Source organism: Nyctereutes procyonoides, unplaced genomic scaffold (assembly GCF_905146905.1).
Source record: "Nyctereutes procyonoides isolate TBG_1078 unplaced genomic scaffold, NYPRO_anot_genome, whole genome shotgun sequence".
NCBI classification, from domain to species: Eukaryota; Metazoa; Chordata; class Mammalia; order Carnivora; family Canidae; genus Nyctereutes; species Nyctereutes procyonoides.
In genome coordinates this window covers 67,607,129-67,619,638 of record NW_026575051.1, presented here as the reverse complement: position 1 = coordinate 67,619,638, position 12,510 = coordinate 67,607,129, and the positions used below count along the sequence as shown (strand labels likewise).

Below are 12,510 nucleotides of genomic sequence, written 5' to 3'. Positions count from 1 at the left end.
ATACGAATGGCCAATAGGCACATGAAAAGATGTTTAACATAATTAGTCATCAGAAAATTCAAATTACAACTTCAATAATAGCACTACTTTACTTTGTAGATTTGACTCTAGAAACACACTACTATCAGCATAATGTAGTATTGGCAAGGACATGGAACACCTGGAGCTCTCATATACTATTCGTGGGAATGTAAAATGGTACAGCCATATTACAGAATAGTTTCTTTAACTGTTAAACAAACACTATTCAAATGACCCAACTATTCCATTCTTTTTTTTTTTAAAGTATCTAATCTTTTTTTTTTTAATTTTTTATTTATTTATGATAGTCACACAGAATGAGAGAGGGAGGCAGAGACATAGGCAGAGGGAGAAGCAGGCTTCATGCACTGGGAGCCCGACATGGGACTCGATCCCGGGTCTCCAGGATCGCGCCCTGGGCCAAAGGCAGGCACCAAACTGCTGCGCCACCCAGGGATCCCCAACTATTCCATTCCTAGCTAGGGATTTACCCAAAAGAAATCAGAGCATTATGCCCTCACAAAAATTTGTACACAAATGGTCACAGCAGCTCAACTGATTAAAAAAAATTTTAAGATTTAATTTATTTACTCATGAGAGACACATAAAGAGAGAGGCAGAGACACAGGCGGAGGGAGAAGCAGGCTCTGTGGGGGAGCCTGATGTGAGACTCGATCCTAAGACCCCGGGACCACGACCTGAGCAGAACAGAGGCAGATGCTCAAGCACTGAGCCACCCAGGTGTTCCCTGACTAAAATTCTAATCTAATCAAAAGCTGCGATCAATCTAAATGTCCAATGACAGATGAAGAAATAAACAAATTGAGGAATAGCTCTAAGTAGAATACTGCTCAGCAATAAAAAGAAATGAACTAATGATACAGCAAATCTCAAAACTGAGTGAAAGAAACCAGACCAAAACAACTACATACTGTATGATCCTATTTACCTAAAGCTCTACAAAATGCAAATAATCCATAATGACAGAAAGCAGATTAATGTTTGCTTAGAATACAGAAACAGGATAGATTGCAAAAGGCACAGGCTAATTTTTGGGTGTAACTGGTTCTGTATCTTGACTTCCATGGTGTTTTCACAGGTATATACATGTCAAAATCCATGAAATTTTAAAACTTCAAATATGTAGACTTCCTTGTATGTAAATTATGCCTCAAAAGCTGTTTATAATTTAAAATGAAAAAATGTAAAGTAATACTTAAAAATAAAAAATGAACCTTTGTACTGATCATGATTATACAGAAAAGAACTATTTCAAGTGACTTCAAAACACAGTGATTTGGGGACACCTACGTGGCTCAGTCGGTTTAGTGTCCGACTCTTGATTTCTATTCAAGTCATGGTCTCAGGGTCCTGGGATTGAACTCCTCGTAGAGATGCACCCTCAGCGTGGAGTCGGCTTGAGATTCTCCCCCTCCCTCTTCCCACCTTTAAGCTTTCTAAATAAATAAATAAATAAATAAATCTACCTTAAAAAAAAACAAAAACCACAGTGATTTGACCATATATTCCTTTTTCTTTCTTTCTTTTTTTTTTTTTTTTTAGGGGAGAGAGAGCAAGAGCAGAGCAGGGGGAGGGACAGAGAGAAATCCAAAGCATGCTCCACACTCAATATAGAACCTGACACAGGGCAGCCCCGGTGGTGCAGCGGTTTGGTGCTACCTGTAGCCTGGGGTGTGATCCTGGAGACCCGGGATCAAGTCCCGCCATCGGGCTCCCTGCATGGAGCCTGCTTCTCCCTCTCCCTCTGCCTGTGTCTCTGCCCCTCTCTCTCTGAGTCTATGAATAAATAAAATCTTAAAAAAAAAAAAAGGGGGGGAACCTGACACAGGGCTCAATCTCATTACCCCAAGACCATGACCTAAGCAGATACTGAAATCAAGAGTTGAGTGTTTAGGGATCCCTGGGTGGTGCAGCGGTTTGGTGCCTGCCTTTGGCCCAAGGCGCGATCCTGGAGACCCGGGATTGAATCCCACATCGGGCTCCCGGTGCATGGAGCCTACTTCTCCCTCTGCCTATGTCTCTGCCTCTGCCTCTCTCTCTCTCTCTCTCTCTCTCTCTCTCTCTCTCTGTGTGTGTGTGTAACTATCATAAATAAATAAAATTTAAAAAAAAAAAAGAGAGACTACTGTATGGTTAGTACAATATAAAATAAATACATTAATACATTATTACATTGGATCACTGAGAACCTGGATTTTTTGTCATGGATGAAAGAAGGTACATACGTGAAATCAATGAAGTTAAGATCTTATTGTCCTAAATTTGAGTTAGAAATTTCAATATGAACTGAGGAATATGTTTTATCTTAACAAACAAAACAGATTTCATAGTTCTGTTCACTAAAAAAGTGTACAAACAAGACCAGTCATGAAACAATCCCTAGCACACAGACTGTGATTTCTAAAATAATTTCTCAATTTAAAAAAGTTCAGGGCTCCTTGGAGAAACAGGTGATTCCAGAAATGGAGCAATGAAAGTATAGGAGGAATCTGAAAAATCAAAGGGGCAATGAATTAAAAGGTATCGAAACTCAGAACATTGCTGAAAAGACTGATCCTAAAATGGGCAGGAATGATGGTTGAGATTAAAAAGAGATATTATTAAGTACAGATAAAGATAAAAACCTGGTTAAATAGAAGATAAATTGGTAATGGTTGGAAGGAAAGCCCCAGCTTGGACCTTTTCTCAATGGATCAATTCCAAGTAAAAATAAGATCTCAGGTGTGGCTGTGTGTCCATGAGTAAAACTGAGAAAGGGCACAGAAGTTTCATTAAGACACTGATGGGAAAGACCAAGAGATCTGAAGTTAGAGAATACATCAGATCCTGATTCTCTACTTTAGACAAATAAGTTAACTGATCTCAATTTCTTCATCTACAAGGGAATATTACCATAATAAACTGATTTTTGCTCCCTCTACCCTCCAATCCCTGCCAAATTCATAGCTAAAGTCCTAACTCCTAATGTAACTGCCTCTAAGGAAGAAATTAAGGTTAAATGAGGCATGTCAGAAGGTTGGGTTCTGGTCCCATAGGATAGTGTCCTAAGAAGAGAACCTACAAAGCTGACACTCTCCCTCCTTTCTCTCCCTTCCTTCCTCCCACGCAGACATGAAGGAAAAACCAGGCGAGTACACTAGCAAGAAGCCAGTAAGAGTCTCATCAGAAATTCTGATCTTGGACTTCCGCCACCAGAACTCTGAGAAAAAAAAAAACCATCCGGTATATGGTATTTTTTATAGCAGCCCAAGTAGACTAATATGATTACCTTTGTAAAGTTGCAGATTACCTGACCTAATCTATGGCAGTTATTTTCAATATATTTTTTTCAAGTAGAGTAAGAATTAGGAAATGAGAAAGGTTAAAAAAATTAAAATCAACACTGATATAGAGAAAGGCAATTAGAAAAAACAACCCAGTTAGGTAGTTAAATTTTAAGGCAGACTTTAAAGGAACATTTAATAAAACTAACCTATTACTTGATATACTGTCATCTTTGTATATAAGAAATAGTATTATCAAAAAGTAACCAGGGACGCCTGGGTGGCTCAGTGGTTGAACATCTGCCTTTGGCTCAGGTCGTGATCCTGGGGTCCTGGGATCAAGTTGCTCATCGGGCTCCTTGCAGGGAGCCTGCTTCTCCCTCTGCCTATGTCTCTGCCTCTCTCTTTCTTTGACTCTCATGAATAAATAAAATCTTAAAAAAAAAATAATAACCATAAAAATTAGGATGCAATCTAAAAACAGATATTTTACTGATTTCCTATAAAGAAAAGCAAGACCACTAAGATTCACTACAAATCTACAGAGAATATTTAAGAAAGCAAAACAAAAACAAAATTCAGAATGAACATGGGTTCCAGGCATAAAAACACTGAAGTTATTAATAAGTTAACTTTTCTTTCTGGCCAATTGCAAAAACAAAAAAAAAAAAAAAAAAAAAACAAAAAACCCCAAAACTTCCTAAAAGGAAGGAAGCCCTTGATAATAAAATTCTCTTTACCTACTGTTCTACTTTATTTCATATGAAAACAAAACATACACCAAGGACTCTGCAGCTGGTCTTACTTCCTATTTATGTTAAAAACTAACTTCCCTTGGGACTTGACAATCTCACTTCATTCCTCTACCTTTCTTCTTTCCCCAGATTCCTTTTCAGTTTTCACTCCCTTCCCTTCACCATTGCATTATATGAGTTATTCCTGCCATCTAGTGGAAACACGAAATAAGTTTTTATAAAAACCACTTAAAAGCAAATGAAAGCCTCTCTTTTAATAAGTATGTACTAACAGTTAACAATTATACAGAAGAAGTAGGGGGAAGAAAGGCAGAAAATCTGCACCAATGGAGTACAAGAAAAAGGAAATCTTGACTAAAAATCACCTTGATATTTTGGGGTGTGTAATATTCAAAGAAGGAAATATTGGTCACTGCCTTTCATGCATTTTTTTTTTAATTCATGAAAAATTCAAGTAAATCTATAGCAAAGGCTGCAATGAGTCAATTGTTCAGCATAGGCAAGACAGTGGAGGCAGAGAAGCTCAGGCTTTGGTTTTCATTTTGGCTCACCTACTTAACAGCTCTTAACCTCTCTAAGCTTCCATTTTCCCACCTGTAAAATGGAGTATCACTAAACTCAAGAGCTTTAGTAAGGTTTTAACAGGTTACAACACTACTCAGGTTTTCTTTTTTTTTTTCTTCTTAAAAGGTAATTTTTTAATTACTTTTTAAAGTAATCTGTACACCCAATGCAGGGCTTGAACTCATAACCCCAAGATCAAGAGTCTGATACTCTACCAACTGAGCCAGCCAAGTGTCCCCCAAATAGCCATTATTAACAAGAGAAATGAAAAGTTTTGAAAATTGCAATCTCAACAATAAGACCATAAATAATCACAAGGAAAATGAAAGCAATGTGTCTGCCCACAAATGTTTTTCAGTTGGCTCAGGTTTTTTTTTTTTTTTTTTTTTTAGATTTATTTATTTTAGAGAGAAAGAGAATGTAAGTGTGGGGAAAGGGCAGAGGGAGAGAGAGAATCCTCAAGCTGACTCCCCACTGAGCACAGAGCCCAACACAGGACTCTGGGATCACAACCTGAGATCACCACCTCAATCAGCTGCTTAACTGCCTGAGACACCCAAGGATCCCAGTTGGCTTAGATTCGTAAAGAGCATGTCTGTAATTTAATTTATTTATAATAGGTAGTTTTTCCTGCCCATAGGTCCTGTTCCTGTTAATAAAAACAATGTGCACCAAAAAATAATAATTTATTTGTAACATATACTCCATCAACTTTCCAAAAGTAGTCTAGGGCAAAGTATATATAAAAAGCCAAAAGAAGTGCAACCAAAACACTGCAGAAAAGCTTGTAAGAATGGTGCAAGAAAAGCTCAAATGGAATAAATTATTTAAACTTGAAAAAAATGTTAGCATATCAGAAGAGTTTATATCCCTAGGGACAAACCAAATTACTCTCCAGAGTTAGAAAAGAGCTGGCAAATGTGATCACAAAATTTTAAGTAGGATTAATATTAGCAACCTTTAAGAAATTACAGAGAACAATAATGGCAGCTTTTCAATAAAGGGGAGAAAAAGTGATTTAAAATAGGTAAACTTAATGTCAATCCCAGACAATGACAATAAATATATGCTGGATTTTAAGGTGACTTCTGAACACATAGGAAAAGATACAGTCAATACATAAATCATTGGGAACAACGGTAGCTGACTAAGAATAAGTCATCTGTAAGACAACCTTACAAGATTATGAGAATAAAGCTTATGAAAATCAAGCTACATATAAAGTACCTAGTACACGCCTGGCACTTAGGGATGACAATGATAATGAGATAAAAGGAGCTGGGAAGTCGGGACGTATGGGTGGCTCAGTGGTTGAGCATCTGTCTTCGGCTCAGGGCGTAATCCTGGGGTCCTGGGATTGAGTCCCACCTTGAGCTCCTTGCAGGGAGCTCGCTTCTCCCTCTCCCTACGTCTCTGCTTCTCTCTTTGTTCCTCTCATAATAAATAAAAAATAAAATCTTAAAAAAAAAGAAAAAGAGCTGGGAAGTCACTGAAGGTTTCCAGGGAAGAAACTTGATCTGAAACTTGCAAGAATCAAAGAAATTAGGTAAATAAGAATGAAATCAGAAAAAAAAAAAAAAAAAAAAAGGAATGTACCTAATATATTTTCAATAAGCCACTTTTTTAATGGAAAAAGGAGGGAGGAAATTAGGAGAGATTAGAAAAAGCAAAACAAAACTAAGTTATAAAGAGTTATAGTGTAAAAAGCCCAGACTAAGAAAAATAAGACTAAGAAAAATTAAAAAATTAATAGAGGCTTTTGAGTTCAAAGCAGATGATGTATAATTATCTTAAAATTTAACTTTTCAATTTTCTAAATTTACTTTAATGATGCCAATAATGATGGGATATGGGTATAAGCATTTCATAAAGCATAAAACACTTTATAAATAGGTTGATACTGAAGTTACTACAACATCAAAAAATAATAATGGTCTATGTAGTAAAGAATCCCTTAACTTCTCCCCTGCTCCTAGTGGGGAATAAAGCAAATAATGAAAACGGGGAAAAAAGAAAGAGATCATAATAAAGAAAAAGCTGTGTATCTACAGTCAAGTGGCAAAGTGCTACCAATGACAGCCCTAGATTGCCTACCTCAGCTACCCTGGGGCTAAGAAGTACTAAAATGCTTACCAATAAGAAGATTTTTCAGCCTTCTATAGTCTTCTGTTACATCAAAATCATCACCAGCAAATATTAACATGGGTTTTGTTCCCTCGGGACATTTACTATTCTAGGAAATGAAAAAAAAATGATATAATTATCAACTCTAAATTGTTTATAAGCTGATTTTAAAGTAGTCAATACTTTCTTTATGGCGGTGGACGCCACTGAGTAAGTAACCTTTGTTAAAGTCTCCCCTCCCATTGCTGTCATGTCTAAGTCAGCATCTCCCAAAGAGTCTGAGCAGCTTCAGAATCTCTGTAAGAGGTTTGAGCTTTAAAATAACTGATGAGGGCAGCCCGGGGGGCTCAGCGGTTTAGCGCCGCCTTCAGCCCAGGGCGTGATCCTGGAGACCCGGGATCAAATCCCATGTCGGGCTCCCTGCATGGAGCCTGCGTCTCTGCCTCTCTCTCTCTGTGTCTCTCATGAATGAATAAATAAAAATCTTTATAAATAAATAAACAAACAAACAAACGAACTGATGAAAGTCGGAGGAGCCATTTTGAGCAATGGGGAACGCTTACAGACTGTGCGTAATGAGGGATCCAAACATCACGTGCTCCAGAGGCTTTGGTCATGTATGCCATTGTGGAGGAGGTGGATGCAGCCATGAATGCAAGGCCACACCAAGTGGATGGAGGAGTTGCGGGACCAAAGAGGGACGTCTCAAGAGAAGATTCTCAAAGCCCACTTAACTGTGAAAAAGCTTTTTGATGGTAGCATTAAAGAAGACACTGAAGAACATCATCTAAGAGATTATTTTGAACAGTATGGGAAAATTGAAGTGACTGAGATCATGACGTGACTGAGGCCGTGGCAAAAAGAGAGGTCTTGCTTTTGTAACATTTGACGACCATGACTCTGTAGACAAATTACATTCAAAAACACCATACTGTGAATGGCCACAACTGTGAAGTAAGAAAGCCCTACTGAGCAAGAGATGGCTAGTGCTTCCTCCAGAGGTCGAAGTGGTTCTGGAAACTTTGGTCGTGGTTGTGGAGGTGGTTTTGGTGGGAATGACAAGTTTGGTCGTGGAGGGAACTTCACTGGGTGAGGTGGCTTCAGTGGCAGTCGAGGTAGTGGTGGATACGGTGGCAGGGGGATGGCTCTAACAGATTTGATAATGATGGGAACAACTCTGGAGATGGTGGAAGCTATAATGATTCTGGTGATTACAACAATCCATCTTCAAATGTTAGACCCATGAAAGGAGGAAATTCTAGAGGCAGAAGCTCTGGCCCCTATGGTGGTAGAGGCCAATACTTTGCCAAACCACAAAACCAGGGTGGCTATGGTGGTTCCAGCAGCAGCAGCAGCTAAGGCAGTGACAGAAGGTTTTAATTACTGCCAGGAAACAAACCTTAGCAGGAGGCAAAGAACCGACAGGGAAGCTACAGGTTACAACAGATCTATGAACTCGGCCAAGCATAGTGGTGGCAGGGTGTAGCTGCTACAAAAAAAAAGAGATATTCAGACACTACTCATGTGTATGGGCAAAAAAAAACTCGAGGACAGTATTTGTGAATAATTGTGTAACAGGTTAGTTTCTGTTCTGTGGAAAATGTAAAGCATTCCAACAAAGGTATTTTTTTTAAGATTTTATTTATTTATTCAGAGAGAGAGAGAGAGAGAGAGAGAGAGAAAGAGAGAGAGAGAGAGAGAGAGACGCACAGGCAGAGGAAGAAGCAGGCTCCATGCAGGGAGCCTGACGTGGGACTGATCCAGGGTCCCCAGGATCAGACCCCGGGCTGGAGGCGGCGCTAAACCGTTGTGCCACCGGGGCTGCCCAGCAACAAAGGGTTTTAATGTAGATTTTTTTTTTTTTTTTTGCACTCATGCTGTTGATTGCTAAATGTGGTAAGTCTGATCATGACACTGAGTAAATGTGTCTTTTTAAAAAATGTGCCGTGTAAAGTTAGTCTGCTCTGAAACCATCTTGGTAAACTACCCCACCAGTGCAAAGTTAGAATTCCTTCAGGGTGACACCAGGTTCCATCCTAAATTTATTTGCAATCTGTTTGGGCACAGAAGCCACCGTCTCCACAAACCTCAGTGTAGGTGAACTGACAGTTAATGCGTTGTGACCTGGAGTTCACCGTTCAAAAGGTGGCCCAAGCAAAGTCCTGGAGTTTATTTGGTTATTATGATTTTGACACATCCTATGCAATATATCTAAATCGAATTATGGTATCAGATAAAATTATAGATAGGATTAAAGCTTGTGTATCGTCCATTATCATGTGTAATCAATAAGCGACTTAAAAAAAAAAAGCGACTTAATACTCTCCCCAAAAAATCAAAATTATTTTGTAAGTAGTCAATACTTACAGTGATTCATTCTCATATTTTGACTATCCTAAAACTATATTTATGAACAGTGAATAAAAGCTAAAGACTTAAGACTGTATTTTCAACTTTTAAGCTAAAATAATTTTCTGTTTCATTCCCTCACATTGCAAATGAACAAGTGGTCAAAGAATGACACAGGCTACTTTTTAACATTATTCTATACTAAGAATAAAATAAAAAGCTAAAACTGCTGCAAAACATACATAGCCCTTTAATAGCCAACATCCCAGAGTCCAAAGTTAATTTCTTTAAATTATTTACTACCACTGTTGCCTTTCCTACTGAATCACATAAACAGTATTTTTAAATGAAAGCTAATGTAAACAACCAACTAAACATTCACATGAAGTAACAGAATTTCATACAACCTATAGCTAGTAGGGGCAATCCTTACTCAACATGGTTGAAGCTCTTACTATAAAAGATTTTCACCAGTTTGGGATTTTGTATACAAAGAATGTGATATGAATAATAAAAACCTTTAAAAGCCACCAAAATAAAAGAAAAAATCTAATAGAAAAAATTATTTAACTGAATGATGAGTTTATGAAGGCGAATGGGTGTTAGTCTGAACTTTCCATTGATTCTAAGCACCTCTACTCTGGTTCCAATTAAGGACTGTACAAATCTAGAAACAAACAGACAAGAAACAAACATCCTCTGCCCTAGGACCAGATGTCACCTGTTGCTTCCCTGTTCACCATGACTTTTCTTGACATTCTCTGCTTTAAACTCTGAACCTTAACTCTCTACACTTAGGACGTGTGCCTAAGATCTGTCTGTGTGATCTGGGGCCTGAGTGGACCCACCAGACCCATTGATTCTTCCACTTACTGTCTGTGCCAACCTGACCCAGCTGCTCCTGCTCCCAGGTCTATGGGGCCTGTTAAGTGTACAGACGGTAGGAGAGAGTGACACAACAAACATCCTGACCACAATGTGTAGTGATAAGCATCATTCTATGACCCAGAATACACATCAAAAAAATATGACTGAACAAGTTATATGAAACAGTATTTAACATTTCGGTCACTAATATTTTTCACAGTGTGAAAACCCAGAACTAGAAGAAACTACAACAGATGAGCTTTATCTGAATAGTCTGGAAGGCACTAAAAATTCAAAATACTATATTAGTATTATGACTATAGTAAACTAAAAACATCGTAATTATGTGACATTCTTGAACTAACAGTCTGAATTAAGTTTTTTAAAAAGATTATTTGAGAGACAGAAAGGGCGAGTACAAGCAAGCATACACAGTGAAGGGCAGAGGAGAGAGAGAAACTTAAGCAGACTCTGCGCTGAGCATGGAGCCCAATGTGGGGCTCAATCTGAAAACCCTGAGATCATGTCTAAGATGAAATCAAGGGTCAGATGCTTAACCTACTATGCCACCCTACTGCCCCTGAATTAAGCTTTTTTTTTTAACAGAAAAAAGGAAATAATTCTAATAAGTCATATACATACTTCCAAAATAAAATGTCCCCAGGCACCTGCAATATATATCTTATCCTATCTAAAATAAAACCAGGGGATCCCTGGGTGGCGCAGCGGTTTAGCGCCTGCCTTTGGCCCAGGGCGCGATCCTGGAGACCCGGGATCGAATCCCACTTCGGGCTCCCGGTGCATGGAGCCTGCTTCTCCCTCTGCCTATGTCTCTGCCTCTCTCTTTCTCACTGTGTGCCTATCATATCATATCATATCATATCATATCATATCATATCATAAAATAAAATATAAAATAAAATAAAATAAAATAAATAAAAATAATAAAATAAAATAAAATAAAGTAAAATAAAATTAAAACCAACTAGCCTTAAATTTTAATCATCTCATTCATTAAGGCTAATTTTACATAAAATAACCATCCCTAGAAGTTTGGCCACATCTTAGAACATAGATTCCTAGAATGACTCAATTTCCTGGTAGAATTGAATCACCTGTTGCTTGAGAGTAAATAGGAGGATGAGGTTTGGCCTGGCAATAAAAACAGGCAAGTGAAAAAAGAAATACTGGTGGAGAGGTCTTGAAAATAAGGAGGTAGATGTGAAAAAGAGATACTGTAACATGCAATTCCAAAACAAACTAAAAATGGAAGGCTATAATGGAATAAGAGGTACAAGTGAAGGTCTAACTAGTAGTCCGGGGGGGGGGGGGCGTGGTACTTGGGCAGCTCAGTTGGTTGAGCATCTGCCTTCGGCTCGCTCAGGTTATGACCCCAGGATTCTAGGATAGAGTCCTGTGTCCCACTCCCTGCTCAGCAGGGAGCTTGCTTCTCCCTCTCCCTCTTCCCCCTGCTCATGCTCTCTCTTTCTCTCTCAAATAAATACATAAGTAAAGGGGCACCTGGGTGGCGCAGTCGGTTAAGCATCTGCCTTCGGCTCAGGCCATGATCCCAGGGTTCTGGGATGGAGCCCCATATCAGGCTCCCTGCTCATAGCGGAGTGCTTCTCCCTCTCCTACCTGCTCATGCTGTCTCTCACCATCTCTATTGCTATCCCTGTCTCTCTCTCTCAAATAAATAAATAAAATCAGGGATCCCTGGGTGGCTCAGTAGGTTTGGTGCCTGCCTTCAGCCCAGGGCCTGATCCTGGAGACCCGGGATCAAGTCCCACATCAGGCTTCCTGCATGGAGCCTGCTTCTCTGCCTGTGTCTCCGCCTCTCTCTCTCTCTCTCTCTCGGTCTCTCATGAATAAATGAATAAAATCTTTAAATAAATAAATAAGAATGAATGTAAGAATTTAAAAAAATAAACTTAAAAAAAAATAATAAAAAAATAAAAATAAAAATAAAAAAATAAACTTAAAATAACAGTCTGTGTAGAAACTGCCAATGTAAGCATAGTGACTTTTACAGTTATGGATATGCTTCACGAGTGAACACTTAGTATTCAATTTAAATGGCTCTTGTTAAGAATAAGATCTGACAATAATAGTTCTGTGGTCTGATATAGAAGCTACACAGTATTGGAAGTATTTATTTGCTTAGGAAGTGAAATGCAAAGAGTGGAGGAGTTGGCATGCATAATCAGCCAGTGCTCACACCCCACTAACTGGTGACCAAGTTAGCAACAGTGAAGGTGAAATGGGGATACAGTGCTCATCTCCAAGGAGTCATGAATTGCCCTAAAGATAAACTGTAATAAAATGATAGCTCCCACCATAATAAAGCATCAGTTTACACACTTTACCAAACACCTTCCAAAGTATCATCTTCACTGATTAGCATTTTCACATATATCATCTCATTTGATATTGTTATATCTATTTAATTTTTTTAAAGATTTATTTATTTATTTGAGAGAGGGGGAGAGTATGAGCAGGGGCAGAGGAAGAGGATCTCAAGCATATTCCCCACTGAGCATGGAGCC

General features: G+C 38.6%; 1 protein-coding gene across 3 annotated transcripts in view; it reads right to left on the bottom strand.

The window, feature by feature from the left end:
* RPF2 (ribosome production factor 2 homolog) overlaps nt 1–12,510 on the bottom strand; it is a 39,820-nt gene that overhangs the window by 10,178 nt on the left and 17,132 nt on the right. For all 3 annotated transcript variants that reach the window (XM_055330561.1, XM_055330564.1, XM_055330563.1), the window contains one exon: nt 6,758–6,857. In XM_055330561.1, the coding sequence (XP_055186536.1) occupies nt 6,758–6,857 (100 nt within the window). The remainder of the gene's footprint in view (nt 1–6,757; nt 6,858–12,510) is intronic.